This window comes from Neopsephotus bourkii, unplaced genomic scaffold (genome assembly GCF_033783945.1).
Source record: "Neopsephotus bourkii isolate Nb327-2 ecotype Australia unplaced genomic scaffold, CSIRO-AGI_Nbou_v1 NB_994, whole genome shotgun sequence".
In the NCBI taxonomy this organism is placed as follows: Eukaryota; Metazoa; Chordata; class Aves; order Psittaciformes; family Psittacidae; genus Neopsephotus; species Neopsephotus bourkii.
In genome coordinates, this window is record NW_026901486.1 from 4,098,866 (window position 1) to 4,126,137 (window position 27,272).

General features: G+C 37.4%; 1 protein-coding gene across 4 annotated transcripts in view; it reads right to left on the reverse strand.

Moving 5' to 3' along the window:
* The window catches only part of ZFYVE28 (zinc finger FYVE-type containing 28), a 150,350-nt gene that overhangs the window by 34,322 nt on the left and 88,756 nt on the right, over positions 1 to 27,272 (reverse strand). For all 4 annotated transcript variants that reach the window (XM_061359833.1, XM_061359835.1, XM_061359834.1 and 1 more), the window contains exons 3-8: positions 20,687 to 20,824; positions 19,387 to 19,589; positions 17,585 to 17,674; positions 16,009 to 16,098; positions 13,626 to 13,727; positions 6,827 to 8,188 (exon numbers count right to left, since the gene is read on the reverse strand). In XM_061359833.1, coding sequence (XP_061215817.1) covers positions 6,827 to 8,188; positions 13,626 to 13,727; positions 16,009 to 16,098; positions 17,585 to 17,674; positions 19,387 to 19,589; positions 20,687 to 20,824 — 1,985 coding nt within the window. The remainder of the gene's footprint in view (positions 1 to 6,826; positions 8,189 to 13,625; positions 13,728 to 16,008; positions 16,099 to 17,584; positions 17,675 to 19,386; positions 19,590 to 20,686; positions 20,825 to 27,272) is intronic.

A 27,272-nucleotide genomic window follows, 5' to 3' on the forward strand; every position in this document is an offset into this window, starting at 1 on the left:
CAGGCTGTAACTCTTCAGATAAGAAATTCTGTGTTTATTTGGTACCAATAAATAGGAATCCAATAACGGCAACTTTGGTTTATATCTTCTCAGTGTTATACTAAATAGCTTTAAAAAAAACTCAAACAAACCCTAACCTCATCCCACCAAAAAAAACAACCAACCTCCAAAAAAACACTCCCTACTGCATTCCTTTTCCATGCACACAGACTCAGGATTAGAATTTTCTTCTCATTAGTGTCTGCTTGAAGATTCGCTGAGCTTTTCCGAAGATGCTGGTAGAACCTGAGGTGAATTGACCTGCTTTTCCCAACTCATGATTCCTGTTTTCAGCTGATGATTGCTCAGCATGTACATTCACGAGCACAACAGCAAGAGAAAGTATGTGCGTATGGACACATTCTGTAGCTGACAGCAGCTCACCCTTTCTTCCCATACCAGCCCATAGGTGACCTGACCTTTACATCTCATGCTCATTTGAAACTAATACCACGTTGGATTGGGTGGGATTCATAGGAGTGTTTGAACTGTGTAAACTGGCAAAAGTTTGTTTCATTTGGGAGGTCTTCAAAGCCAACAGTGCTGTTTTAAAGATTATATTCTAGCACAGGATAAAGCCATCATCCATGTTCATCAAAACAGAATTTTTCAGTACTTCTGATAAAAATACAGAATAAAGACTTGAGGCAACAGATCAAAGTGACATGGGGTGATGTGGCTGCCTCTTCATGAAACACTGTCAGACTGAACTAATGAACCATTTAAATAAAGCTGTTAGCCATTTTTTGTAACTATTCTAAGTAAACCACCAATCTGTATGCCACCTTTATCCTTGTGTGTCTGCTCTTTTCTACCCTAATGTGTTTCCAGCCTCTTACATTTAATAAAACCTTGGGCTGTTTCAGGGGATAGTTTCTTCATGAATATTACCACTTGAGTTACAATTACATTCCACATTACATCAGTTAATTAGCACAGATCTCTGCTTATCTCACTACATGAGCTGACTTTAAAGCCTCATGTCACCTGCACCAAATCCACCCAAGTAAGTCGCCTTTAAAGCTGTTTTACCCGCTACACTCATTTCTGGATTCTGTATGTTGAGAGTTAATGTACTTCACTGTTGCTCCATTTGATATGTAGACCTAGTGAAAGGGAAGCTGGTATAAAACACTGACACCTTTTATTTGCATGCTAAGGCTTCATAACAGCAGTTACATTACCGGATACAGCACAAAAATCACCATTCAACAGGCAAGTTCAAACAGTACCACTTTTAATTTGAGACTTGTGTTGTTAAAAAGAAGGGGAGGAGGGATTGAATAAACTCATTTACACTGAATGTGAATTTCGCCAGTTGTACAAAGAAGAAACAGAACACCAGAAGGGGAACAGAGAAATTTCAGTCAACAGCAGATAAATGACTGCTTAAGGGAAGTTGTGCAGTTGAAAGGCTGATATTTTGTTCCCAATCAACTATTTCCTTCTTGCTGATGAGAAGTTTTCTTACTCCTGAATAGCTAGTTAAAAGACTAATCAGTACAAGACACTAACATGGTTTTGTTAATGTGAACGTGCACAGCTGTCCATTAATTTTTATAGAAAAGGCAACTTTGACAATTTTCCTAAGTCTTACTGTGATGGGAGTATTATAGGGAAAGCATGAATGTAAAACATTTAATCAAGTTAATCTGCATTGTAATATCAATTAATCTAGTTTTGATAAAGAAGCACTTAAAGTTTATAGCATTTGGTTCTACAAGACAGGCTAGAAAGGTAATTTGTGTGGGTCTCGTTTTTTAAATGTAAGTGCTAGCCATCCCCAAAATACAAATGCTTCTGTCATGCATTTTTAAAGGTGGAATGACTTAAAGGTACCGTACTGAAAATGTGCACACACATCACATGTTGCTAAGGAGCAAACAAAATAAAATACAGGCAGAAAAATCAAAATTAGAAGCCAACTGCATAAACCAGGGGTGTTCATCTTTTTACAAAGTCATCCTAAGATGCTGAGGAAATAGATTTTAACTGTAGTACAATGTAAACTGTTCTAATATGTAAATATACTACCATACATACAAATTTTGACTACAGAATTGAAACACTAAGAAATGGGACAACTTGAACACCAAGCTGGAGAAGAATAAATTATTCATCTTATTCTAGAATTGCAATACCAATCAGCAAACAGCAAAACACGCATTTCCAAGGGTGCCTCATTCCTCCTCCTTACACTGCAAAAGCACATGGCAAAAGATTCTATTTTTTAAGCCCCCACAAATAAATGCGAACAGTGCCAGCTTCTAACAGCTGATGGACACAGCTAGAGCTTGCAGAAGTTCTCACTACCAATTTCTGTTCCGTTTGCTAATTCTCTTGTGCACTACAAAAGGCTTCATCAAGCGTACACTCACCAAATGGATCAAGGAAAATTACAAAAAACAGAGTGTAATTTAAGTTAGACATACTAGACCTGCAATGGAAAGGAGAGCAACTACCTTTAGCAATCCTTTTATATCAGAACTGTTTTAAGGTCAGGATGTAGATAGACAAACACACAATAGATCCAGGTATTTAAGACTAAACCATGCAAACAGTAGCATTACGTGACAGTGTGGAATAAGTTGCTGAACTTCAAAAAACATGTAGAAGAACTGGCAGTTGTACAAGGACTATTCACCTCTGGAAAGAACAGAAAGCCAAGTATTTCCAACCAACCAGTACCCAACAATACTCACTCTCTGCAATTTTCTTTGACCTGGCAGAAACTATGACAGAACAAGCATTTTAAACATCTGTATAGCTTGCATCCAGTTGAAAAAGAAGGAATACTAGATACAGACCTAAAGATTGGTTTTGTTGTTGAACTTGCATCCTTTTCTACCCTAAACATACAAATACAGCTTTGTCACATTTTTAACTTCTCTACTATTCTAATAATATTTCCCTGATTTAACAGTTTGTTTTGCTCCATTGAAAACTTATCTTTACTTATCACATTGTCCCTTCAGTAAATCAGATACAGACTACATCTTTGCTAATGCTTTTCTCACACTTCATGTCAGTAACACTATTGCCCAAGACTCTGTGTGCCCTTAGTGTTTTATGTCTCGGATTCTCACAAGCAAGTAACAGAGAAAAACATAACATCAACTATGACTTAAAACTAAAGTAAGGACACATCAATACCCAAATCTTAAGTAGAAGAGTATTTAAACTGTACTTTAAACTCCAATGAATATTGAGGCTACATAGAGAAGCCTGAAATATTAGGTATTTCATATTTAAGGATTAATTACAGTAAACCTGTCCAGATCATTGAAATTATACCTATAATGCCATATTGCACAATATAAGAACTGATTTACTAAAAGAAACCATTTGTGTCACAACATACACATTTGACAGCTGATTCAGACAAGGGAAAGAAAATTTTCTTCTAGTTGATGACTTACAGTAACTAGAAAGTAAATACATTTATCAATTTGATGAATGAGCATACCCTGCAGCTATCCCACGTATATTAGATTGCTTATTGTCCTAGCTAATGGGTCCATCATATTGAAAATAATCTTCTGTCTCCAACATTTCCCCTATGGTTAAATTGGCATTCACAAGCATGTAACAAGGAGCAGTCGCAGAAGCCTAATGTGATCTTCCAATTTAAAAATACCACTGAAAGAAATTAGTCACCGCCCAGGCAGCATGAGTAACAAATTGTCCACAAAGTTCTGTTTTGTAACTGAATTCTCTCTTTTACCGATAACATGACTAGTGATTCAGAGGCGAGAACTAAATCTATATATAGATATGAGAAAATAAGGATCTACACATACAACTTTGTAATGTAGCCCTCAGTAGACCCCCAGCATCTCCATCTTTCACGGAATATAATAAAGGACTTAATATAATGCTTCCAAATAAAGGAGCAACAATCTATTAACAAAATACCTCCATCCATATTTTTCCACTTCTGCAAAGATGGAATATTTGCAATTAATAACAGACGTAGTGTAGTCTCAGTAACAAATACAGAGAATGACATATAATCAACAAAGTAACTGGAACAGGCTATGATGAAAACAGACCAAACCCACTAACTTGTTAACAAAACATTCAGAACTGTTCACCCAGGAGTTTTAGGAGAACTCGAGAATGAATCAGATGAATTATTAACCTCATTTAAAACTTCCTTGATGCCTGGAGTTTCAAAGGTGGCAATCTCTAAAAATAAAGAGGACTCTATGGGGATTCAAACAACTCTAGCTCTATGAGCCTGGTGTTCATACCAAGCAACTTAACGGAATATATCAGATGTTAAAATAAGTAAACAATAATGAGAAAGTCTGCCTGAAGTAACATGGCAAGGGAACCTCTTGGGAGCTCCCTGAAGGGGTCAGGCAGCTTGTGAAGAATGGTGATTCAACTTGTAGCCTTTGGAATTCCCAGTGAGTTCTGTCAAAATACCTCACTAAAGGCTTTTGAGAAAACCAAGGAGTTGTGTCATAAGAGGAAGGAACCCAAATGGAGAAATAATTCTTAACCATAAATAGGGAGGAGCCGCTAAACAACCACTTCTCAGAAGCTTGGGATGTCACTGCTGAAGTTCTTTAGGATCTTATGGGTTTTGTTTTCACACTCAATCTGAAAAAAATGGGAAGTGCAATGAAGTCTGAAAGGTTGCTACCTGTGCAAAATTATTCAGGGTAAAAATATCAAGAGCAGACTGAAGAACTGCATAGGATCCTAAAGTCTGAGTAACAGGTAATAAAATGGGAAGATGAAAATCAACTGTTAAAAAGACGGAGAACAATATTGGCACCAGGTAAAGAATGACAGTCCCTGAGCTCAAGCGGGGTCTTGGGGACCAGGCAGACAATTTCAATAAAACATAAGCTCACCACTTGACAGAAAATCCAAAGTCAAATATTGGGAGCCACTGGAAAAACAACAGAAAATAATTACAGCACTGTGCAAATCCATGGTTTGCTTAAATCTTCAGTAAGTGTAGTTCTGATCCACCTACCACTAAGAGGAAATAGCGCAACTGGAAAAGATTCAGAACAGGACAAGAGGAATGACCAAAAGTACAGACAACTTCTGATCAAGCAGGCTGTGACTTCCCCAGCCTGAACAGGTAACCATGCAGGTGAAGTGTGACTGAGTTCTACAGAATCACAGCTGGTGCAGAGAGGCCAGGCAGCAACCAGGAGCTGTTCAATGAAGCTGTGAAATATCAGATCCAGAGTAAACAGAAGGACAGGGAGGAACACGAACCTATAGAACTCTGTAAAAGGACAATTCTCATGCACAATTTTTACACAATATTAATGGAGGCTGGTCAATTACATTGAGAGAAGAGGTTATTGCATCCACAAACCATTGCAGGCTGAAAAAGAAGCTTATGTACAGTTTTATTAATGATTTATAATTTACTTTGCAGACTTGTTCTCACAAATTTCACTTAAGACCCAACCCAAGGCAAAAATCAGTAGACAGACTGTCAGAGTCTTATAAATGATATACAACAACACAAAACAAAAAACACCAACAACCCACAACAAACAAAACGTTAAAGGGATTTACAAATGTAACTTTAAATGAAGTCCATTCAGAAACCCTGTTGTAAGGCCCTGAATATGATCATACTTGTAAGCTTAAATTTGCAAATACTTAGAATAAGAAGCTAAACTTGCCTTTAAAGCTGAATTTTGTACATTCTGTTTTACCTGTAAGAGGAATTGACTTCCACACAGAGAACTCTTGATTCTATTTCCACTACCAGGAAATAGTTTCATAATTCTACTGGCATGTTATTAAACAAATGTTTATTTCTGTAGCCTTTATATTGTGGCAATGCTTCATAGTTCAAGCTACCCCCACTGTATTATCCTGAACTCTACATACATGTAACAGACAGATCCTGCATCTCTCACACAAGCCCCACAATACTAACACAGTAAGGCATGAAGGAAGAAAACTGACACAGAAATACAGCAAACAACAAAAACTTCTGTTTAATTTCTTCCCTCTGCTCTATGATATTAATACTTCAGGGAAACTGAGGATGTTACTCACTACAAAACAGGTTATTCTCTAAACAGTAAATGAAAATGAAGCCTGATTTCCTACTGATGTGTGTAGGATCCCTAATGTCTAATCGAAGTTGAGCTGAAGCATGGCATTTTCTTTAACACAACTATTAGTAGTCTCTCCCTGTTATGCAGTTTCTTATTGTCATTAAATACATAGAACCTTAATCTATGACCTCTATTCTTCTATCAGCTTTTGCTGAAATGGTCCAATAGGTTTAAAAGTTGTTTCCGCACTCTATTAGACTCCTTCAGCACACAGACATTTACAAATACACTCATGCCCACAGGCAACATGATCAGATCAACCCCATGCTTTCAAATGAAGGTAAGGTAAGATGTGTTTAGATCCCAATTTAATTCCATGCACTGATGCAGAAGTTAACTATTTAGTGTCTGCCAGACCTATTTTTCCTGCAAAACAGCAGAGTACAACGACCCAGGTAATGTTTAGCAGCTCTTTGTTACGTTAAACTGGCAATGTAACGTTGATTTCAATGATACAGCGGCATCATTCAATTAGAATTCAGGTTTTCGCCAAATGTTTTCCCCAAAAGATGATGAAGTCCAATGAAAAGCTACTTGAATAAAAAAAAAAAATTCAAAATTTCTTTAATCCTGAAACACATTTTCTTTAAAATCAATATTAATTATACAGCAAACACTAAAGTACAAGGATATAGCAATCTATTTATGTGCAAATTGCTACTAAAACATCAAGTTGCTCTTACCTTGAACTAGATCTTGACTTTACATCTTCTTTTGCCATTCGTTCACTGCTAGTATCTTCACTGTTGTCCGTTTTTTTCCCACACAATTGTTTTCTCTTCTCCCACTTCTTCTGCTGATTTGAGATGCTTTCTGCTTCTCCTTGTGAGTCACTTTCTGCTCCTATCTGTGAACCTGAGGAATGGGCCAGGCACTTAGAGGAGGTTGGCAGTTTTTGCTCTTCTCTGCCAAAGTCTCTTTCTGCTAACAAAGCAGAAGTTTCAGGACTTAATGTTTCCTGTGCAGGGACTGAGTTGTCCAAATTATCTACATGGTCCATTTCCTTAGACTTTACTAATGTGTATGAAGCATTTACAACACCTCCTGCAGAATGTTTAGTCTTTAAACCTTCAACACTGTCCTCCCTGCTGTCTTCACAGCTGCCACAACACACACAAGAATTAATTAGACAGTTTGTGGCAGCTATACTGAGTTTATGAGATTCATCCTCCTCATTTGCTAATAGATTAGCAGATCCAGGAACACAACTAATAGCTGCCTCTGGAGTTGTTACTGGGGATTCCGAGCTAGAAGGAGATTTAGGATTGAATATTACAGTAGCAGATATTTTCATTCCACCTGTCCTATGAGCTATCACTTCTGCCGTTTCCGCATCATCAGCATACGCATCCCAGCCATTGAGGTATAACTGTGAGTCTGGACCATCTAGACAGCTGCATGAATTCTGAATTGAAATGCCAGACATCTGCTTGCTATCTTCAATATTGTTATTATTGCTTAAGTCACTTTCAGCATCTTTTAAAAGCAAAGTTTCCTCTGTCTGATGGCCATTCTCATACAGCAAAGCATCTCTATATTGCAGGTTCTGCTTTGAATCATGGCAAGGGTTATTCACCCAGGCAAAAGTATCACTCACTGAATCCAACCCAGCAAGAGCTTCTCCTGCTCCATCTAGGTCATCCATAAAAAACACTCTATCCTCTTCATCAGTCAAATTGTCAAGATGGTGTCTTGTTGGTGAAGCTTCTGTGCTAGAACTATTTCTTAGGCTAGGTCTGTGAGCTGGAGACTGACAGATGCTTGGAGGGGAAAGCAGAGAAGACATTTCATCTCCAACTCTGTGTACCATCCTATTCAGCTGTTCCAGCTCCTGTTCATCATACTGCATAGAACAAGCCAGCTCAGCCTCTGTGTTTTCAGCTTTTCCTGAAAGCTCCTTAGCAGGCAAAGTGGCAGCTATGACTGGTGTAATGACAGAGGGTACTTCAGGGTCCGCTCTGACAGGAAAATCCACATCTTGAGAGATGCAGAGGTTACGTTCCAGCGTATGCAGTTCATCCTCAGTTAATGTCTGAAGTAGATCCCTGAAAACACAAACATACACACATCACTTTGCATTTACAACCATAGGAAGCACTGATGTTACAGGTTTTAAAAAGCTTTTCCTGTTACTACAGAAATCCAGAATTTGAGGGCACAGAGGACTTTCAGCTGTGTAACTCACAGTGCATTTGGCATTTGTATTCAGAACGTGTGATTGCTGCTGCCTGAATTTGACATTACTTATGCAAATACAGGGTACCAAACTATATATGCCCTTGTAATGAAGCCCAAAATGAATCAAAATACACCCAAATCAGACCTTTCCCCCTTCCCATCCACTTACAGTGAAAGTGCTATCTACAAATATATTTTGTCATTTTAATATTTTAATTCAGAAATTCGACTTTGAATAGCAAACCAATTTGTCACCCTTCATACTAGATTCTGGAAATTATTGTACAAAAGAGTACCACAGAAATTTCACACTGTTATATTGCCAGATAAAAAGAATTCATTAAAAATAGTAACATCGCTTGTGCAACTCTGATGTTCTCAAGCCTGTTCACTAAAACAGGGATTGGAAATTAGCTCCCTCCTGCCTCAAACACCTCAGTGTGATGGTTCCGGCTGGGATAGAGTTAATTTTCTTCACATTAGCTAGTATGAGGCTATGCTTTGGATTTGTGCTCAAAAGTGTTGATAATACAGGGCTGGTTTCATTGCTGCTGAACAGAAACAAAGTCATGGGGGATTTTAGAAACTGTTGGGTTTTTAATTAAAACAGCCCCCAACAAACAACAGAGTAAGCACACAAATTCAACAGTCAAGCATTTAAGCTTGTTCCTCTGTAAAGATATGAAAAGCATTAGATATTCCTGGGTCAGGCGAGAAAACCTGACTACTCAGACCTATCCAATACTGGTTTCACACATTCACTGTAAAGAAGGCCTGGAAATACATATTTACTTAGGCTGCCTAGCTTCATTGACCTGAGCAATGAACTTTGTTTCTGCCAATAACAGCACCTCGAAACTTAAGAAACTTGAGGATAAGTAAATAAAGCTTTATTAAAGAAAATAATTCAGTGAAATCAGCTGACAGTCCTCTTGTCTTTTTAGGCAAGTAGGATCCGTATTGCCTTGCAAGAGTCGCTATACACAACCAGTGGACTACATGTGGTAGTCCACCAGCCCCATTATTTCAGCAGAGAAATAATCCTGCTTTAAATTCAAAGGAAATATGCTCATCTGCCCAATTTAAACACCAGAAATTTTGCTGTTAACAAATACAGACTGTGCTGAAAGAGGTTTGGACAATCATCTATAGTTCTCTGCATAAAGAACCTCACCAAACTGTTTTAAGCACAGGTTTCCTTGCAAGGTGACAAATGCTTGATCAATAATTATCTTTTTGATACACTGTCTATTAGATTCTACAGGATTCACTGCCAACATTAGGAACATGGCATGTTTTAAAATGCCTATGTATATATTGAGAATAAAATTAAAGTCAATGACTATACAGAGAGAAATGTTAAATCTCACTACTGAAAGTTTAAACATTAGGCATCATTATTAAACCATAAGATTTAACTAAGCTGTAGCTACTTGCACAGCTCATTTCCTTTCTGCTGAAATGTCGGTAACTCATCACTGGGTCCAAGCAAGTGCTGAGCTCGTATTGAAGAAAGCATTTCTCCCTCTCCTTTTATTATTCAGAAGCCACAGGTTAAGACAGTGTCTGCAACCCACCCTGACAGCAGTGGTGAGCTTTGTTCTCACAGAGGCTTTATAAAACACTGAATTCAAAACCAGCACACACTGAAGTTTCACCTGCTTTTACTCTTTTTGGCACAGTATCGCAGGAAGGCAATATAGCCTTGAAAATACAGCTGCTGGCAGAAAACCAAGGCAAGTTCTTAAGATATACCCTGCTTGTCATGAGCAGCAGTAGAAATTTACTCTGCCTACTGCAAAGCCAATAAACATATTTTACTCTACTGCCAATATCTGGGGTGCAGAAATTACTTCTTTAAAGATCTGAAGCCAGATGTCCATTTAAAGACAAACTTGGCTAAGTAGAAGACAGGGCCGCAAACCCCAACTGCACCGATCCTGCACATTCTCCAAGCCTCCTCCATTAACTTTGCTCCTATTCTGACCAGAATTTTAAACTGGCTGCTTTTAGAGAACAGCATTGCTGTTATTGCCAGCCTATGCTTCAGTTCATGTTCTGAACAAAGCATAAACAGCTGATCTTATGGAGCTGCCACCACAAGAACATTATGCAGGTACATATGCAACTCATATCTTCCTGCTTCTGCAGTGCTGAGCTAAGTTTAGCACAAAGTCCACAGATCTGCTCTGATAGATCAACAGTCAGAAACCCACAATGATATAAGTATCGCTGGTATTCATTTACTGCAGAAGTTTTAAATCAACTCAGAGTTTTCAACACAGCCATCTTGGAAAAACTAACCAGTCTTACCCCAGCCATTGTGCGCACTTTAAAAGCATATGAGTTTCATTAACTCCCCCCAAATTCCTTAACACATTGACACAGGTATCCTACATTTGATTTCTAGTCAATGATACAGAAAGGTTTCAGTGTCTTTAAAATAGTACGATCCTCTGATTCTGCACCACCAAAATCCATAGGGAATCTGCCATGAACTGTAATGGTCCAGAAACAAGACCAGGCAAGCAGAGGGCTCTGAAAAAAAGGGCAGAATTGAGGAGTAATCAATCCCAAATTTGCTCACCCTCACCTCTAAAGACCTCTGTAGCAACCTCAAATGTATATATGGTACAGGTAATATTTTAATCACAAGAACATTCAGTGCCCCAGGTATCTAAATTAAATATCTATGCATATACCAGATGATACGCTTTGCATACTTACTAGGCAAATTACAGTGATTTAGCAGAAACGGTTTAAGGAGCCATGGTTAAAAGAAACAGAAATAACTACTATGTAAACATGCACTGGTTCAATGGATAAAATACCAATACTGATGTTTTCTATCTAAAATAAAAGTCAACACAAGCACCTGGCTTAGGTAATAACTAAAACATTCAAAATCATCATTTGTTGTTTGACCTTACCAAAACCTGAACAAGAATCCTTATTACTTTTGTTCAGAGAGTCTCCACAGTATCTATTGCTTTCAAAGCTGCCAGCCACCAATGGGATACCAAAAAATTTTCTTGGCCAGTAGGTATCTTTCTCTGGTATTTCTGATACGATTAAATGGATTCACACAGTACATTATTTTGTAGAATTACAGGTAATTTTTAAACTGTATTATCCTAAAGAAATAATCAGCTCTGGCCTTTCTCCATGACTTAAAATATTTAGGTGGCTAAACACTTATAGAACTTTAAAGAGAAATTCACTAGGATGTGAACATATTCTGCCGTAAGATGAGGATCTATATTCTTACATCAGGCACAGAACTGGGATAAAAGATGCAACTATTTTAACAGAAGACTACTCGAATCTATTTTCCTGACTTAACTACTGGTGATGGGTACAGGAGAAACACTCCTGGAAAAATGCTCCTTTTTTGCTGTAGAGGAGAAATATCAATATCAAATATATCACTTCATCCTCCCTTATGAGGTTTCTGTGAACATGCTCACTAAGTAGCAATTGCAGCCTGATGAGCTAAAAAGATCTGCAATACCAAGAAAACCCAACCTAGACAGCTTAAGTGTTTTAAAAGTAATGTAATTACCTTATATGAAGCGTACAGCTATTTGTGTCTTATTTTCATTCAATGTATTTTTCATTTAAGAATATTACTAAAGTATCTTTGGGCCCAGTTCTCTCAAGTATTTGAGTTCCTTGACATTCCTTCAATTCAGAGACTTCCAGAGAAAATTTCACATTACATCTTGGCTTAAATTTTTGCTCTGATAAATGATCTCAATAACACTTTGCAAACTTTGCCTCCCCGACAAGCAACATCACATTTCTTAATGCTCTTTACAGAACAAACATGTCCTAAAGTATATCAGAACTGTCTCCAAAAATTAATCTGATAAAGTATTCTCATTTTTTACAGTTTACATTGAAATCTGTAGATATTGACCAAACAAGCATTTTACTAATGATGTTTTCAACCCAAGCATTAAGTTCAGAGGAACTGAAAATTAAATGGACTAAGCAATAAACTGATTTCATTGATTTTCATTTTCACTGTTGTGAAAAATAAGGAGTAAGCAGAAAGTACTGACTATGAGAGGTATATTAGCTTTTATATAGTATTTTGGCTTTAGCCAGCTGGTGAAAATTTCTGTCATAGTATTATATTGGGAATAAGGTATTTTAATGTAAACTTCATGGACTTTTTAACCACCAGTACCATTAAAATTTCTCCCACAAACCCCCAACTCCTCATATTATGTTGTTTTTTACTCAGTGCTTTACAAAACCATATGACTCAAAAGAACCCATAAATACAAACATGTTGATTCATAAATTTTAATTCTGAGATTTCAAAATGAATATCATTAATACTCCTAAAAATAAAACTCTATCACTTCGAGAGAGAAATACAACAAAGTCTTCAAGGGACATAAAGGATTTGGTGTGGTTATTTACAAAAGTTAACTTCAGCAATAGGCTCCTCTCTGAACCATCCCTGACAGAGCTTGTACTATCTCTCAGAAGATGCCTCACCTCTAATGGGTGAGAGGAGATTAAAATGGATAAATTATCTACATGAAAACTAGTCTTATATCAAACTGTCATATGGCATACTGGGAAAGTGTTAAACAGGTGAAAATTCAACACAGGAAAGAAAAAAACTCTGCCAAATTACCTCTAGTGATTTCTAGGAACAAAATTTGCCGTTGGTATATAAGTGTGAATTCTAAGAAAGGGAGTATAAAGATCCTGCAAAGATACAGCTTGATTTCTCCAAAGTAACAGATCAGTCTTCTAAAGACATCAAATAAGAAAGAAGTATTTTAATACCCTTTATAGCTGAGCCAAAGCCCACGTCTCCAAAGGTTACCAAGGTGTGTGCATATATATCCTGTAAAACCAGATCCACAATATGAAGAACTGGTAGTCATTTCTATTAGATTTAAAATGATCTGAGTATTGCATCATAAACATAATGAGAAAAAGTAATAAGCCTACTTAAGCAGAAACAATGATACTAATTAGAAACAGGATCTCCCCAAAATACTTTAGTATTTCAGGCATGAACCAACCATAAGGAAAATCTGAAATGTAATAAAATGATATTCAGAAATAAACCCCCAAACCTATCAGAGATGAAAAGTTAAGAAAATTCCCATGAAATGAGAAACTACATTTGGTTATTCTGTGGGTATATCATGCAGATGGCAGGAAAATGCAGTTTATGGTCAACACAGAAACACTTTTCTATGCATTTAAGAGTTCTTTTTTAGGCACCTGACTTTCACGTCAAAAGAGAATCAGCTGCAACCATCTTTGACTACTTGCCTTATTTTTCTTAGCAAAGTGTGAAAAGGTCTGAAGAGTTCAGACATATCTTCTGGTTTATGGTCCAAATTTAATGGTCCCTCAGAGTAGACAACAAGGCCACTGTAATACAAACACATGCATGAAAACATACAAAAATGACAATTTCATTACACATAGCAACTACTGAATAAGGAGTCAGAAAAGCAGCGAGCATTAGAACTACACTCAAGTTACATATTGTTATCTTATTTTTGTCTTGTTCACCACTGTTAGATTAAATGCCATTTAAAACAACAGTAAAAAGATCCCATTCCCTCTGTCCATCCCCTTAATTGTGAGAAAAAACAATGGAAGCATAATGGGATGAACATACATTTATTTCATTGCTGAAGCATAATGACCCATAAAAGAAATAAAAACCTAAGAAACTGAAGCTGGGAAAGGCCGTTGACTTGAGCGACTGCAAATGGCTTTTTCCTTCCTGTCTAAATGAGTTCGAGGTAAGATAGCTTACTCACTAACTCCTATTTTTCTACCTTTAGAATAAAGGCAACCTGATAGTAACATGTGGTAAAAAAATGAAAACATTTGCTAAATCACATAAAACACATTTTGGTAATAGCATACTTCTAAAACAATTCAACACTGGTAGATACTCCCCTGGAAAAAGGTTAGCTCAGGATCCTGAAAGCCTCTCTGTCCTTCATTGTAGACATCTCAATAGTTCCACCTGACCAAATCACTACTGCCCAAACCTGTCTGTGTCAGGGATTAAACAAAATTCACCTTCCTCACCATATCTGCTGCATCATATTGTAATGTGTCTGAGAGTGGATTCCACCCAGACCAGGCACCATTGCTTAAAACTGCTTAATCCTCTGCTCACTGCAAAACCAATGTATTTTTCTCAAAGGCAAATAGTTCACACATTCTCACACTCCAGATTAGTTTTCTTCCCTCTCCTCCCCATACCATTTTCTCCTTGCTGCCCTTACAGTCAGTGCTCAGCTACTCAAGGTACTTCAGACACATGTTCTTTTTCTTTCACTCAAATCATATGTTGCTTCAGAGATCTTCCTAGCTACTCTGCATCCAAATTATCCAGAGTAACGGGGACAATTCTGCATTGCATCTGTCTAGCACTTAAAAGCTCCTACTTTCACAGTCCTAGCAAAAGGCTGGCATTCCTTCCAGAAAACACTATCTGGATGGTGCAGCTTTTCGATGGAACTTCATATGGCAGTGATATTTTCAAACCACTGGATACTTGGGAACAGTTAAGCTTATTCCTCTCCTCCCTCTCAGCCCTTCTTTGTAATTTGGAATTGACATGGTGTATTTTCCAGACAGTACTCAGACTTCCAGTTAGTCATGATGCATTTGTCACCGTGTCTTCCAGCAGCTTCAAGCTGAGTTCCCACATTCCTGTTGTCTTTTGATAATCAGATTATTACTGTTATTATTTTTAGAATGACAGTTACAAACAATGTCCTATTTAACAGGAACAATGGGCCACAGGGATTTCCTGAGAAGCAGCGTATTACACTCAGGATTTGAGGTTTCTTATTTCCCTCAATTATACTGCATGCATTAGCTAACTTTAAAACATTCACCATGGTAAAATATTAAAAACACACGGGCTTTACTCCAGTTACTCCAAAGTAACTGCTACCTTCTTAAGTCATGAAGACTCATTAGGAAAACTGCATCTGATTTGTTTGGTATTGCAAGACCCGTATGAAGCAAAACCAGTGTTTTAATTTAGTTGTCTTGAGTGGTCAACACACAGATCTACACCTAAATTACACATGTCAATACATTCCTTAATGAAGCTTTAAGCCTAACTCTGGTCACAGTGCAGTTTGTCACAATTCACAGTATCACAGTATGTTAGAGATTGGAAGGGACCTCAAAAGATCATCTAGTCCAATCCCCCTGCCGGAGCAGGAACACCTAGATAAGGTTCCTTTTGCATGTAAAGTCATTGAGAAAAATACGTAATTCCTGTTGAAAAATTCTGGTTTTCAAGACTCCTATCCTTAGCTCATACCATTTTTGAGTGACAAAAAATGTGCTTTCAAAAAATACTTCTGCCCATGTGACATTCCATAGAGTGATGTTCTTAAATTTAAATTTATTCCTAGAGGATGACTGATGAACTGATCCAGGCTCCTGCCTTCTATGTTTGAAGTTCTACCTCCTTTTTCTTTTAATCTCTTGATAGTCTACATGAAACTGGTAAAGATTTAAAATAAAACATCACAATTTTGTTTTTTTTTTTTAAACAAAAATACAAACTTAGGTGAAAAAAAAAAAAAAGCCAAAATTTGGAACACAGTTTTTGAAATCTTCACTAAATCTTTACATGAGGCAGAGTGGAAAATAGCTAAAAATTACTTACCATACAATGGCTAGTCTTGGGATTGTAAACATTAGAGCTGGTTCATAGTCATCTATCATATCTTGTGTGAGGTATCCAAGCCTTAAGGCTCTAAGCAGAAGAATAAAATTATTTAGTAAGAGATTAAACTTCTGAAGAATACATTTCAATAGGAAAAAATACTTAAAAAAAACCCACAAACCTTACAAGCCAAACAAAATTGACAGCATTTAAGTCTTGTCCTCCAGTGACTTTTCAAACACCTTAGATCCCTTTTAGATGAAACACAACCTGTTTAGGCTTTTCATTTGGCTTTCCAGGTTTTCCAGATTTCTTCACAATTTCTCAATATTCTCATAAATTTCATAACATCCTGATATTTCTTCTCCAATTTGTCTGTATCAGTGCATAAAGTAACACCCAAAACAGCACTCTAGTCTCACTGACTGGCCCATGAAAGTGCAAATAACTTTTGGTTATTCCTTCTCAGTACTTGTGTCGCCAATGCTGCTGGTGGTGGACAGCAAAGCAACCACAAAGCTTTGTACTAAAGGTAGACAAACTCATCGGTGTTTGGCCCACTCTCACTCCCTGCTCCTTTCTACAGTCCGCTGTCAGATTATGCAAAGTGGCAAATGGGCTTTGAACAACCTGGTCTAGTGGAAAGTGTCCCTGACCATGGCAGCGGGGCTGGAAATAGATGATTTGTAAGGTCCCTTCCAACCCAAACTGTTCTATGGTTCTATTATTTTTCTTTTTTTCTCTTACTAGGCAAATATGTGTATATATAGGAGCTCTCTGATGGAAGGCAATTCCTCTTGCTTGCTGTGGCCATTGAGCTGTAATCTTGTCTTTTAAAATGCCTGAAACACCTCTGATTTTTGTGTCATCTACGCATTGTGGCAGTGTGCTCTGTACTCCTTCCTTCCCTAATGAAAGTACTGACCACACCAGGTCCAGGGTCCTTACTTCACAAGACATCAGAAACAACACTTCCTCCAAGTGTGTTTGGAGCATGCGTGTGTGGGGAAATGAAAGTTATTAAACACTGTCCATTCAACACAAATTCATGTTTTTCTTACCACTCTAAAGTCCCATAAGGACTTACAAACTGCTGGTTGGTTCTTTTTAACATTTTTACTTCATACTTAAAGAGTCAAGGTCCAGTCCTCTTAAGATTTTTAAAAGGCTTTACAAGTTCTTTATGATGATCACTAGAGGTTCACAGAGGATTTGAATCATCTTGCCACATATTCTTGCATGAAATATTGTTAAGTCTTGATGCCTTAAACAGATTTAGCTTATTTAAATGCTTTAAATTCACACATCTATAACTAGGCACGCCAACAATATTGCTCTTACTGGATTAACAGCTTTTGGGTTTGTTTTTTTTTTTTTTTCTGGTCTAAAACCCAGAAAAGGTTTGTGCCTTGCATGCATGCTTAATGCTTTTTAACACTACACTTGATGCTTACTAGAAAAGCAAAATACCTGGTGTTTTATGATGCTTGAAGACTACAGTTAAAGTATTTCTACAACAGTTCAGACTGAAGGTAAACACAGAAAAGAGAATCTAGTACGTCAGTAAAACACTTACCTCTCTACAGTTTCACAGAAAAGAACAATCACCTCCTGCTGTACATAATACTCTTTTGGAGACTTCACAGGTACCATGGCTGACACGTAACTATGAAGAGTATAAAACAACATACTAGTGTTTTACATGCCTTAACAAATCGGATTATAGACAAAAAGCAAACCTAGGCCAAATCATCTTGGAAACCTAACTTTTCCTGTACCATTTTGTATTTATTTTGACAGCGCTTACTATGAAAATTGCAGTGTAAGAATACTTAAGAAATGCAGCTGATTTACCTATTGCAAATTGAGGCAATGGAACTCCGTAGTAATTTAGAAATATAATTACAAAACACATTTAGCATTCAGAACTCCATACTGTGTGGCACAGAGAAGAAGGTCCTAGAAGGATCTTTCTTACAACATCTTTAAGACTGTTTACTCTGCATCTCCTTAAGAGGAAAAACCAAAACACTAAAATGTACATTTTATCTGGAAAAGTTTAACCTGAAATTACATTAGTGAAATGTAGTTATGCAGCAGAGACAATTCAGATTTAAAAGTTGGTCTCCTTTCTATGAGGAATTGCATGCAAAAGCGCTAATTCACAAGACAGAAAACATTGGCAAACGTGGTTTTCTGTTACTGTTTTACTTAATCAGTCATTCATAGACTACAGGAAGCACAGGAAAGGAAAAAGTTGTTCACAAAACGATGGCAAAGAAAAATGCTGAATGTAGAGAGTTATTACGGACAGGCTAGAGACTGCACAGGCACAGTGAAGAACCAGTTGCTGGCTGTCATCGGTGTCTGCATTCAAAGCCACATTTAAACCCCACATTTTTAGCCAATGTTTTTCAATTAAAGTGTTTTTCAATGTAACAGTATAATGACAGTTTTATGAATCAGAAAAAAAATGCTCACATGACTAAAATAATGCAGGAGGATATGAAAAACAAGGAAGGGAAAACAGTAATAGGAGACAAGTCAAGTCTATGAAAAACTTTAAACCACTACCCCATTCTAAGAAACCTGTTCTGCCAAGGGTAGGAAGGGCTGTATTATATTAGATCCATAGAGAATTTTGTTCTGCATCCTGTCTGTACCTACGTCCACCCCACAAACATCTAACAGACATGGAGGAAGCTGGCTTGGATTCTGGAACACAATACAGGACCTGGTCAATGTGACCTCTGATGCAATAAATAGTTAACTTCAATCATTCCCAAAGTAGTTATTTTTATTTGTGCTATAAACCTCCAAACCATTTTTCAGTCACAATTTTTAAAATCTGTGGTTTCCTGTGGTTAATTATGGTTTGTGTAAAAGCACTTTCATCAGATTTCAATTTGCCTTCTTAATTCACCAAGTGCATCTTGCTTATACTTCTAAGCACAAGAGAACAAAACCTCACAATGTCTAGACTATGCTATCATATTTTTATTTAATGTCTTTTGTCGCCTTCTCTTCAACAAAGAAAACATTAGGGGAATCGATTTACGGCTTTCTTTTGTGTCTTGGAAAACCTCCCTCAAATGCCATATGCCAGTATGCAAATGGCAGATTATAGCTCAGTTGAAGAGAGCAAATGTTGATTGTTAAAAAGCTATTTAGTTTTCTTTTCATTATGGCTACACTGGAAGGAAAAATCTAACAATACAAATTCCTGAAGAATTCAAATACAATGATAAAAAAATTATGTACTTTTTCCATAAAAGAAAACAGGACAGAACAGCCAACTTCCAAAAAAACTGAACAAGCCCCAAAGCAGTGACAGTAGCCAAGCCAAAGCTCACAACACATTTACTTTGGATCTTTTACCTTAATTCAAATTCAGCAAAAAGGACATCAAAATGCTTCAGCGAATCTTTCATTTTTTCTGTGTAGAAGTTCAAATCCCTTAATGCCTGGTCCCGAATGATATTTCTAACTTCCTCTAGGCTTCGGGTCAGATCCTTGGCCAATGGCTTCATAGCCATACTCTCAATTTCACGATTCATAATAATTGAACCAGCAGCCAAACACTATGAAATACATGGAGAGAAAATATTAATTTATACAAAGTTACTTTTATGATTTAAAAAAAGGCACAAAATGTGGTATTTAATACCTGAACATGGGCAGTACTTAACCCCAATTTTCTGCAAATTATCAAACAAGGGAAAGATTTAAGACTGACATGCCAAGAGTCATAAGCCTTCACACAAAAGGTTAGGGAGCAGCTCAGGCAGGGGGATATGAGAAGCTAGAGAGGTTCAAGTACAAGAACCACAGAGCTGACAATAGAATTTAAAAAAGCTCTTCTTCCACTAGTTAGAGAGTAAGTATTGGTAGGAGATATACTCCATGTACACAAGCATTGCTTGCTTAAGAAGGATGCGAATCCAGCTGAAGTACAATCAATGGACTTTTGACCTGGGCTAGACTGTTACACTATTCTAGTCTAAATAGAATATAGATTCTAAAAAAACTATTTACCAAAAGAATAGAAATTCTGCAAGGGTGATGCCTTTTTTTCAGAAATACTGGTCACACTGGCCATCAGACCAGGAATCCAGCTAAATGAGTATCCTGCTTCACACACAAGATGAGAGTATATTTTCTAGGAAAGACCATAAAGAAGAGGTCACAGAGTCCCTTGCAGTTTCTGGAAAGCAGCTATTTAAGACACTCCTTGCCCCAGGAGTAATATACCGACTCCCTCTGACCAGCTCACCAAGACATCCATTAAAAGTACATTTTTACTGTAACACATGAATAAAATGTTTTAAAAATCATGCTATTAAACCCAATCTATTTAATAATCTCTACTGCTGGCTTTACTCCTTTATGATACATTGGAAGGCAACAAGTATTGATAGAAATCTTAATTATTGTATTAATGGAAATATTTTATTAACTGAAAATATATATAAAGGTTTTTCTAGTCTCAAAGTTGTCATATTTCTTCTCTAATTTTCTCAACCCCATTTGCAGCTCTGTGTCCCCTCCCCTTTCCCCTGGACAGGAGGCATTTCTCAGCTCTGTGCGGGGGACCTGCAATCCCAGCCCTTTCTCAGCAGCCTGATGCCACAAAAAAACTGCTCATTAACACCAAGTAACACAAATATGACAGACTTACTTCTGCTCCAAACCAAAGCTGTCCTGCAAGGTTGTCATGGCGTATTTCCTCTGGAAACTTAACACAAAAGTCTCGGTTGGCCCGTTCATGTGGAATGCACTCATCCATGATTTGATTTATGATGTTCAAAACATTATCCTAAAGCAAAATATAGGATAGCATATATACTGTTCCCACAGAAATCCTACAGTTACAGGGTTTTTTTCTTTTAACAGAATTTTAGTGCAAAAGATAGAAAATGCTGTATTTAACTCTTATGGTCATCACATACACAGAGAAAACAATATTCATAGAAAGAAGAGTGGTAAATTTGACTTTTCCCAAAGACTGTTTCTCAGATTCACTGCACTTTTGACTGCTTTGGTGAGACTTCTGATGAGGAGGTATAATTTAAAGAGCTCATTACCTCCAGCTACCTGTAAATTATCAGTAAATAAACTAGAAGTACAAGTAAATTGGACTCCTCTCATTTCCTCTCACCAACCCCAATGATACGCACTTTATTCTTCCCAAAAGATTGCCTGAGAGAGTACCCTGGAGACTTCAGAAACTGAGTCATATTGGGAGCACTGGGGTTGAATAGAATTAATTTAGACTCATCCTGACAGCCTAAAGCAGGTAGCTTCTACACTTGAGTCCCCAGGGGGCAGGGGCTGGTACTACCTGCCATCTCACCCCTTGCCATCCAGGAGGGTTAAGGGGCACCACAAAAGCTACAGAGAATTAATAACTGCTCTGATCTATGTCTGCACCAGAGTAAAGATCAAAGACCTGTAACCAGTTTCTTGATCTGCAGCAAATAATCTGTATTCATTTATTTGAAAAGATAATTTTCACATACCCCTGCTGGGAACTGCATGGAATTTGATTAACATAATAAAGGTAGGTTCAGAGCAGGAAAAAGGCTGAGTGCATTCATTAAAGATGTTTAGTCTGTTTTGTGCTTCCTCCACTATTTACGGAATGCATGTTTTATTTAAAATATCTTTGAAACAAATAAAACCAACCTTTTTGTGCAGAACCATTTAACAGGCAGAACTGCTTTAAGTCTACACTTTACTGCTTTATTTTCCCCTACATTAAAAAAAATAATAGAAGACAGGAATTTTCAAGAAACCTGCCCCTTTAGTATGTTCCACACTGAGCAAGAACAGTGCCACACTTCTGGCACCAAGAAAGTTCCATGGTTTCTGTGCTGTAACTGCTCTAAATCGTGTTGCCACAAGATAACATTAACATTAATGCTGTAATCACACTTGTCTTTATCTGAAACAAATTAACCTTTGACAATATTTGTTACACAGTATAAAGTACTTTGTGTTAACAATTAAAGCATTTTTACATAAATGTATTTTTTGCAAGTCTCTCATGAGGTAACACATTTCATTTCAATGAAGTTGTTAAAAACAAACAAGAAACAAACCCTAAACAACATCCCATACATTTAAAGCACTCTGGCACACAATGTTCAACCATCTTCTCTAGAAATGAATCTGGAAACCAAATGCTCTGTAGGTCCTCCGTGGCATTCTACACACAGACCATGGCCAGCAGGTATGAGGAGACTGGACAAGAAAGCTAGGTTCACCCACAGAAAATAGAGACAATTTTAGAGACGCACATCTCTCTCTGCTGGATAAAACACACTGCCAGGATTAGTGGGGCACTTGGATCCCTAGGAATCCACAGAGATGTCCATTATAGAAAATGAAGGAAAAAACAACCTCACAATATTCTCTAGTGTAACTGCAAGGTGATCTTAAGTTCAAATCCTGGAAGAAGGCAGAACAAACATGCCCCTGTTTTGGCAGTGCCATTCTAGACCGGCGGCTGAAGAACATGCCAGCCGGCCACCACCTCTCCTCTCCAGCATAAAATGGCAATAGTCAAGGAATCATGCAAATTAATATGAAGTTTTAGGGTCAGAAAAAGCAGGCTAATGGCAAATTCCCTATTTTCCTTCCTTCCATTGCTTAATTCCTGGTATTGAGCATATTTCTTTCATCATTATTTAGCTAGGGCTGCCTGGGGAACAAAAGTATTTTGGAGTAGGTCCCGTAAGATGATTAACTCCCAAATCACTTCTCACCCAAAGTTACAGAGCAAAGAGTAAAAGTGAGGATTAAAGCATTTAAATTGTAGAAGTGCACGAGTCACTCAATGTATTTTAAAGCTGTTATTACTGATCTATTTTGAGCACAGGTGCTTTGCCTGTAGCTCCCACTTGATCACCAGAGCAATACAGGATGGCACATTAGGCTGAAAAAGCCAGATTCCTGTTTTCGGGGAATTAATAGACATTTTCAAAGATCTGTTGGCATTGGATAGATACGGTGCTAACAAGTCATCCTACCAGTGAAATGTTACAAAAGCTGCAGGAAATACAAAGAAATATTAAAGCAGGGAACTCTGAGAAGAATTATATTTGAATCTGATTATATCAGATTCTAAATAATCCAATTCCATTTTATTTTAGGACATCTCTCAAATTGTTTTACTTGCCACCAAACTTGAATATGGAAAAAAGCAATTTTCTCTCTCTTAACTTTTTTTGAGCCCCACAGAACAGGATGAGACTTGAAAACTTTTCCTCTTTTTTATTTTAATGCACTATTTTAAAACACGAACTTATTCTACAGGAGCTACAAGACGGATCAAATTCCCCTTTTACAATCACCTACATACCCAAAGTTCCTCATATACTGAAGAGTATTTTATGCAAATCAAGTAAAGCAACAGGATTCAGGATCAAGCAACTGCTCTGTATTTTTATTCTGTTTTTCTAACCATTATACCTTGAAAAAAAGTACTAAGAATCTGTCTAAATAATCTCAGACATAATTATAAGCATCATGAAATTTTGTACCTCAATGCACTTAAATACTGCAACTGAAGGCAACAGGATATAATAAAGACAATTTGTCCTTTTACAAAGCAAATATAATACTACTTATTCAGTATCTCATTTGTTAACCACCTAAATGACATTTAATATTCTTCCTCATTTCATCAATATTCCTATTATCTTTAGATGTTTCTGTTTCAGAGCACCCAATAGCTACCAGCACATCTCCATGGCTGCCAGACTTCCTGAGTCAGTTCAAAACCAGTTATTTTTAAATTGTGCAGTACTTAACCAGTATTTAAGTTAAACCAATAATTAACTTAAACCAATTGTCCAGTACTTTATTTCAACCATAGGAAATTAGAAGTTTAATATATATTTCCCAGTGAAGATAAGCCACAATAGGTCAATCTCTGGACTAGAAACAGCTATGTGTAAGGAGTTACCTGGCTCCACACAGGCAGCTGGTCATTCTGTCAAAAAGCTAATTAAAAAGATGAGCGTCTTTTCCTGCATACTCTAGTGGTGATACAGGAAAATTAAGGAAAGAATAGTTGATGGAACTTTGCCATTTACTGTATAAATGCTGACAGATTTCTACAAGGTGAATTCTTTGCTGCTTCAAGTTGTGCCATTTCCCAAATCTTCTGATTTTCTACGAAGTTTATTTTATCCTACTACAGGAAAAACAACAACAACAACAAAAAATTCTCCATCACTTTCCTTCCCTCTTCCACTCCTCTTCCTCGAGATAGCCTGATCAGAGCAACCTAAACAGGAAATCTGGAATACTTGCTCCCATACTGATTTCAAATCTCAGCTGCTTTGAAACTGGAAGGACGCCAGACAATTTGGACACACTATCCAATGCACTGTAGGCAAATTAGTCTTGTCTTTAAAGGAGCTTCAAGAAGCATTCAATTTAGTTAATTACAGCATTCTGCTTTGTAAGCTGAGAAGGATTGGGTTTGGATACACGGTAGCACTGAGGTTTTGCTCTAATTTAAGCAACTGAAATCAGTTGGAATTGAAGTACTAAATCTTTCACTTGATCAATTTTTCTACATAAAAGCCCTTTTTTAGATATTAATGCATCCTTTGGTGGTTTTATCTGTTATCTTTCGGTTTATTTGCATAACGGCATGAGCACAGTTTTGTCTCAGCTGCTCTGTTCAGCCCTTGCAGCAGCACAAGTCAGCCACTGCAGAGATTCTGCTTTGGGATTTACTCCAAGTTCCTAATTTCCTGGAAAACAGACCTCAGTGTTTCACATAACGGAGAGCACTTACATTTTATTTTGGTAGGAAAGCTAACGAGTGGTAGCAAGACAAGGCATGTAGTTAGCCACAGTAGAGGACAAAAAGTTGGTTTATTTCTGGTCAAGCAGTAATTGGCCATATACTCAATCAGAGCACAAAGCTAAGAGCAACTGCTGCATTAGCTATTACAATAGGTACAAAAAGAAAAGCAAGTAACTTCATTTTACTTATGCCCTAAAACACGTGTTTAGATAAAAAAAGGCAGACAGTATCTACCCTTTTGTTCGTGTCCTTGATAAAAATCTATGCTGCTTTTTCACGCTATTAAATTCAATGTGATATTCCCCAGGTCTTTTGCAAGATTACTTCAGAAGAAAGTAACTTCTCATGTTGTTCACCATCCTCTTTAATATCCCTTTCTTGAATTACCAGTAAAATCTGGCCCAAGGTAACACAATGTGACAATATCACCATGAGCTTAACAGATAGTATTTTAGCCTCCTTGTTTAAATATACCCTTCACATTTCTAATATCTTTTTAAGGCTTGATGTTAAGTTGCAAACCTCCTTCAACATCACACTTATGACAGAAAAAACAGATGAACACAAGTCAAGGCCAAAGATAAAGCAAGATTTTGTTGTAATTAAAGCAATTCAGGTTTTTTATAGGTTACTTTCATGAACAGAAGAAACCAACAGTAAGGTGACATATTCTTTCATTATTTACATGTAAGTAACAGGATTTCAAAGGACATCCAGAAGTCCTGGATTCAGAAGCCAGGGTCCCTACAGATGCCACTTAAAGATCCAAAGTACCTTTTAAGACAGCAACAAGTTCCAATGCTCTCCCTCCAGCCCACCTTGTACAGAACCCAAAGGCTATGCTTTCAGGTTCTTTTTTGCTTGAACAACTATTTGACTATTTCCCACTCCCAACACAGATTCACAAAATGGTTTAGGATGGAAAAGACTTTAAGACCATCAAGTCCAATCATTAACCTAACACTGCCAAGTCCACCACTAAACCATGTCCCTAAGTGTGATATCTATATGCCCTTTAAAATACCTCCAGGGGGTTTGGAACTACATGATCTTAAGGTCCTTTCCAATCCTAACCATTCTATGATTCTATGGTGACTCAACTAGCTCCCTGGGCAGCCTGTTTCATGCTTGATAACACTTTTAGTGTAGGAATTTTTCTAATATTGAACCTAAGCTTCCCTTGGAGCAGCTTGAGGCTGTTTCTTCTCATCCTAGCTATTGTTACTAGTGCAAAGAGACCAACAACCACCTCACTACAGCCTCCTTTCAGGTAGCAGCAGACAGTAATACTGTCTTTTCTGACCCTTGTTTTCTCCAGGCTAAACAACCCCAGCTCTTTCAGCTGCTCCTCATAACATTTGTGTTCTAGACCCTTCACTGCCTTCACTGGACACACTCCATCACCTCGGGGTCGTTCTAGTAGTTGGAAGCCCAAAACTGAACACCGTATTTGTGGTGCAGCCTTACCAGATCCCTCTGCAGCCTGTTCCTACCCTCCAGCACATCAACACTCCCACCCAGCTTGCTGCTGACTGCCAGCTTACTGAGGGCACACTTCTAGATGCTCCCTAGTTCTAGTCCTTTCACTTCCTGAAAGAACTTAGGATTTTATGTATGAACTTTTGGCAGTAGCTCCTAGTTTAACCCCACCCACTCCAGAGGAGTACCAAATTTCATCATGAATTAAACACAACATGCATCTCTAGCAATTCAAATGCTGTATCGCCCAATCCCAATTGCGGTGGACACATCGCAACAATAATGCAGTTTGTATTGAACTTCAAGTTCAAAGCTTCTTGTCCTGAACTGTCTTGCTAGTGTACCCTCATCAGGGTACAAAGCACTCCAAACATCACAGGTTTATTAATGGAAATTTTGATCTAACCTCCTGTATATATTCAAAATTTATTATGCATACACTGAATAATCACATCTCCCCAGGTGGAGAAACTGCTACATCTTAAGTGGTGAGTGCTGGCACACCAATTTTCAAACAGAAGAGGTTATAAATATTTGAGCACAGCTTCCATTAAAAATGCTTTTTTAACAACGATGTACTATTTACTGGCTAAAACAACATTTTTCCATAAGGCAGTACGCACTCTTTTGATAAATTACCTTTAAATTTGACTTATATTTGTTCTGAGCATCTCTGTCTCTTGCACAAAGATCTAATCATAGAATTAATTTCCCTCTTTTCTTACTAACCAAAAATAGTTATAAACAGCCCTTCTGCAAATGGGAATTCCTCTTTTATTTGCTGAAAGCTAAGACCAACTTGAAAGACTACATTAAATACAGCATCATTACAGGGCATGATCCCCTCTCTGCAGAAAATAACATTTTCTGGTCTCAAAAACCTACATGTTCCTGGTGCTAAAAATTAATAAAAAAAATCCCTCGAACTATTTTACCCCTCAGTGCCAAAAAGCCATTAACT